General features: G+C 49.0%; 1 protein-coding gene across 1 annotated transcript in view; it reads right to left on the reverse strand.

The window, feature by feature from the left end:
- Positions 1-933, reverse strand: part of LOC119593641 (relaxin receptor 1-like) — a gene marked incomplete in the record, with an annotated part of 42684 nt that extends 41751 nt beyond the window's left edge. Inside the window, 3 exon segments of the mRNA XM_037942592.1 lie at positions 90-99; positions 416-572; positions 827-933. Coding sequence (XP_037798520.1) covers positions 90-99; positions 416-572; positions 827-933 — 274 coding nt within the window.
- Positions 934-1338: the final 405 nt, after the last annotated feature.

Raw genomic sequence — 1338 nt, forward strand, 5'->3', positions numbered from 1 at the left:
GCCACTCGCCCTTTCTACAGGAGCTGACGAGTATTCCTCGGGTCATGAATTACAGGGTAGGAGCAGGCGAAAAAGCCGGGCAAAGTTACCTCCTAAAGTCTACAGGAGTTGAGAGTCCAATATCTATTTTCGACGGCATTTACTGTCAACTAGGTCACATATCACAGTTGAGTTAATTTACGGGAAACGTACAGGTAGTGACACGGAACATAAAAAAGCACCGATAACACGAACACAAGAGTCTGCCCAGCCCACACTCGCACTCCCTTTGCAGCCCAGGTTACCCGCCAACTGCTGCCGGTGGCGATTCCACCACTCACTCACTGTGAAGGGGTTGGGTGTGGGCTACGACGCTCTCTCGGACCTGAAATTCATTTTATGTTCTCCTGCAAGTAGGCCTTTAGTAAAAGACAACCAGGGCGTGCCGAAGGGTGTAAGCAATCGCATTCAAATGAAGAAAAGCAAACCAAGTGGTAACACTGTCATCACCCGTTCGCATATATGAATTCGCGAATCCGGGTACGTTCTTGTACTGAGGTACAGCCCCTCTCCCGGGACGGAAAACGCCATACCTCCGGGAGTGCCAGTACCCAATAGCATCATATACAAATTTATATAAAACCATATTACAAAACTCGAAAGTGTAAAATTCGATAATATTAAAAATACGTAAGACTAGTAAAATATCACAATGTGGAAGATATCAACACAACACTCAAGAAATTTCTTCTTTTTTTTTTACATTATAGTTTGAGTTGATAGTCCAGGACCCATGGTTCAAAATCCAATTGCAAGGACCCCACTACCATTAATGTTTTCGAGTCACCTGGTCAGCTTCCTCAAGGTTGTCCACTTCAGCAGCTGGAGTGTAGGGGCGTATCTGGTTGGCTTAGACCCTGACGGGACAGTGTGGTAGTCGCAGGTCCAAAACATCGTAGCTAACGGGGCCCAACCGCTTCTGTACATGGCAGGGACCAAGCCACTAATCGTCCAAGGGTCCACGGTTCCCTAGGACCTTATGAATGACTAGAATGCCCTCCTCCTATGGGCCTGAGGTATGTGCAGCTCGGTCATACTGGGATTTATTGGCCTCCTGCATCTTCTGGCTCACTTCAACAGTTAGCCAGTGGGCTAGACATGCCAATATCAGGTCTGGGTCCACAATCTGGCGATTAGTCAGGCCTTTCCCAAAGAGCGCTATACAACCTGTCATTAAGTACAACGGCAGGTCCCCCACAGCATGGTGGATGGCCGAGTTCAGGGCGAGGGGAACAGCAGGCAGATGGGTGGGCCACTGCGAAGGAGCCTGCCAAGCCAGTGCCGCCAGCATGTCCTTCA

The sequence above is a fragment of the Penaeus monodon genome, chromosome 32 (assembly GCF_015228065.2).
Source record: "Penaeus monodon isolate SGIC_2016 chromosome 32, NSTDA_Pmon_1, whole genome shotgun sequence".
Lineage (NCBI taxonomy): Eukaryota > Metazoa > Arthropoda > Malacostraca > Decapoda > Penaeidae > Penaeus > Penaeus monodon.